The sequence below is a fragment of the Pediculus humanus genome, genomic scaffold (assembly GCF_000006295.1).
Source record: "Pediculus humanus corporis 1103172107475 genomic scaffold, whole genome shotgun sequence".
Taxonomy (NCBI): domain Eukaryota; kingdom Metazoa; phylum Arthropoda; class Insecta; order Psocodea; family Pediculidae; genus Pediculus; species Pediculus humanus.
This window is the reverse complement of record NW_002987093.1, coordinates 518,337-521,629: the sequence shown is the minus strand read 5'-3', so window position 1 is coordinate 521,629 and position 3,293 is coordinate 518,337. Positions and strand designations below refer to the sequence as shown.

The following is a 3,293-nucleotide window of genomic DNA, read 5'->3' as shown; positions in this document are numbered from 1 at the left end:
ATTAGGTTGGCAACAAAGTAATTACGGATTTTTTTTAAGGAAACGAAAAACGATTGTAAAATTATTGTAATCTATTCTATAATGTCCATCAATAACCTTCCGCCATTTTTCGGCGGTAGTATCAACAATATCCCTTTTTCATAAAACTCTTTACTTTTTAGAGCAAAAAACTGCTCCAATGCAGTCTTTGAATTTTTACCCGTTCAAAAAATTTTGTAGTGATCGGAAAAAATGATACTCGCTTCGAGCTAGGTCGGGACTATAAGGAGGGTGCGACAAAACATTCCAGCCAAGTACCAGTAGTTGTTGTGCAGTGGCTAAAGATGGGAGGGGCCTGGTATTATCGTGATGAAAGACAATTCCTTTGCTATTGGCTAGTTCCGGTCGTTTTTCTTGGATGGTATCATTTAAATTTGTCAATCGTCGAATGTAAACCTCTGAATTTATTGTCTGACTTCGTGGCAGCAGCTCAAAGTTGACTAAGTCTTTGTAATCCCACCAAACTGACAACAGCACCTTTTTTTGGTGAATGTCAGCTTTAGAAGTTGTTTGTGCCTGTTTACCTTGCCTAGACCGGGATCTTTTCCTCAAAAAGTTGTCGTACGCAACCCACTTTTCATCTTCGGTGGCCATTCTTTCAAAAAAGGGTCATTCGCATTGCGTTTAACAAGCATATCCCAAAGACCAAGTCGTCTTGTTAACTCACACTCCCTAAAGTTATGCATTAAGCTTCTTTTGGTACTCAAGACGCCGCAGACGGTTTTGAACGCACGTATCTGACACATCTAGCTTCTCTGCTATGTCCCTTGTCGAACCATGTCGATCATAATCCATGAGGGCCTTTATTTGCTCATTATTGACCTCTACTGGACCCCCAGAGCGCTCCTCACCTTTCAAAGGAAAATCTCCAGAAGGGAATTTCGCAAACAAGTTTTGACACTGCCGTTCTATTAAGGCTTCATCCCCCTACACGTCCCACAACTTTTTATTGGCTTGTGAAGCATCAACAGCCTTTTCAAAAACAAAAAAGTAAAATGTGGAGGAAATGCTCGCTCGCTTTGGCTCCCCATGTTTAAGTGTCTTCTGCTCGCACCCAAATTAAGAGTTCAATGAAATTTTGGTACTGAATGTTACAAAAAGAACCGAATAGTAAGATATCAAAAGCTGTTGTCTGTGAAAAATGTAAACCTACTCAAAAACAGGTTCAAACTATCTGTTGGTGGAAAATCCGTAATTACTTACTGGCCAACCCAATATTATTATTTATTCTTATTATTTTTCATGTATTTTAATATTATTATTATTATTATTATTAATTTACAGATTGTGACTTACGATGCTCCTTTTTTTACAACATGGTTCATAACCAATTGGACAATCTTATTTTTTCCACTTTATTTTATGGCAAATTTAATTAAATCCAAGTGCAATTCCGTTGGGAAAATAGTTAGCGAAAGTTTTAGAAATTTTAGGGATAAAGGTTTTACTGCAAGTAATGCATTACATTTTATTATTATTATTATTATTAATTACTTAAATTAACGGTCGATCGAACGATTAAAAACGATTAATAAAATTTTTTTTGGTTATTTTTCAGCGAGGTTTCTAACAAGATGCAGTTTGTTTTGTTTGTTATGGGTGGCAACTAATTACATGTACGTTCATTCTTTAAAAATACTTTTGGCAACTGAAGTCATGGCACTTTTTGCAACAAACGTTTCTTGTGTTTACATGTTGTCTTGGGTTATTTTACACGAACAATTTGTCGGAGTCAGAGTAAGTTTATTTTACGGGTGACGTTTTGAAAAAAAAAAAAAAAAAAATCGATGTGCAATCCTTTCATAAATTTCAGATAGTGGCAGTTATACTTTGCGATACCGGCATCGCTTTATTAGCCTACATGGATGGCATAAATGGTAGTCCGACTTTAGGTGGTGTCGTTTTAGCAGCATGTGCAGGTGGCGGTTCGGCAATTTACAAGGTTTTGTGTTTGTTTGTTTGTTAATCCTGAGCTAACAGTAAAAAAACAGCAAATAATTTGCATTACTCTTACAGGTTTTGTTTAAAAAAGTCATCGGTGAGGCGAGCTACGGTCAAGTTTCGCTTTTCTTTTCTTTGATCGGATTGTTCAACGCGACCCTTTTATGGCCTTTGTGTTTGACTCTTTATTTCACAGGCGTCGAAATATTGTATTGGAATCTTTTACCCTGGTCAGCACTTTTTGGTGCCAGTTTGCTATCACTCGGTGAGTCCTACTACAATATTTACCATATGATAAAACAAAACAAAATTTTTTTTTTTTTAATTTATTTACATTTTTTTTATTACAGCCGCTAATCTTTTAGGAAATTTCAGTTGTGCCGTCACATATGATTTATTCATAACACTTGGATTGATAACAGCTGTTCCAGTATCAGCAGGTAAGCAAACAAACAAAAAAACAAAAACCTTTTATAAATTTTTTAACAATTATTTTATTTAACAAAATTTTCTCTAAGATCAATAATAATTATTTACATTATTTAAAATACTTTTTGTGACTAAATTTTTTTTTTTTTAATTTTCACTATTTCACATGACAAACAAACAAACAAACAAACAACAACAACAAATCTAAAAAATGTTTTTTTCTTTTTTTTTCCATTACAGCCTTGGATGTCATGTTTTACGATGCAAAATTCGAAGGTATGAAATTGGCAGGGATCATCCTTATATCCATCGGATTTTTTCTGGTCATGTTTCCAGAAAACTGGCCAGATTATATAACACGACTTCTAAGGTACGTCTCATGAACTTATTTATTATTATTATTATTATCTTTATTTTTTTTTTGGAAGAAAATGAAAAATGAAAAAAAACTCCGAGGTGTGTGTGTGGGTGGGTGGTTTTCTCTATCTTTCTCTCCTGTAAAAAAAAAAAAATTATCATTATTATTATTATTATTAATTCGTTATAAATATTATTTAAAATTAATTTACACGCATTTTAAAATTTAAAAAAAAAAAAAAAAAAATGAAAAAGTGAATAATAACATCTCACGTATAGTAGATAGTAAAATTTTTTTTATTTTTTATTATTTTTTTTATTTTTAAAATTTTTATTAATTATTTTTCAGAAACATCATCTTGCTAAGTCACAGCGCGAGGTAAGGGTTTACCAATCGTTTACAATTTCAAGAATGTTTGTTACGTTCGGACCGCACGGATTATATATATTACTTAACAAACAAAAAAAAAAACAAAAAACTTCTTCTTTCTGTCGATTTATTTTTACTAACAAACAAACAAACAAAA

General features: G+C 32.7%; 1 protein-coding gene across 1 annotated transcript in view; it reads left to right on the top strand.

Moving 5' to 3' along the window:
• Positions 1-2,792, top strand: part of Phum_PHUM126770 (uncharacterized protein) — a gene marked incomplete at both ends in the record, with an annotated part of 3,394 nt that extends 602 nt beyond the window's left edge. The window contains 6 exons of the mRNA XM_002424279.1: positions 1,324-1,492; positions 1,598-1,776; positions 1,853-1,981; positions 2,056-2,245; positions 2,331-2,420; positions 2,650-2,792. Coding sequence (XP_002424324.1) covers positions 1,324-1,492; positions 1,598-1,776; positions 1,853-1,981; positions 2,056-2,245; positions 2,331-2,420; positions 2,650-2,792 — 900 coding nt within the window. The remainder of the gene's footprint in view (positions 1-1,323; positions 1,493-1,597; positions 1,777-1,852; positions 1,982-2,055; positions 2,246-2,330; positions 2,421-2,649) is intronic.
• Between the last annotated feature and the right edge of the window lie 501 nt (positions 2,793-3,293).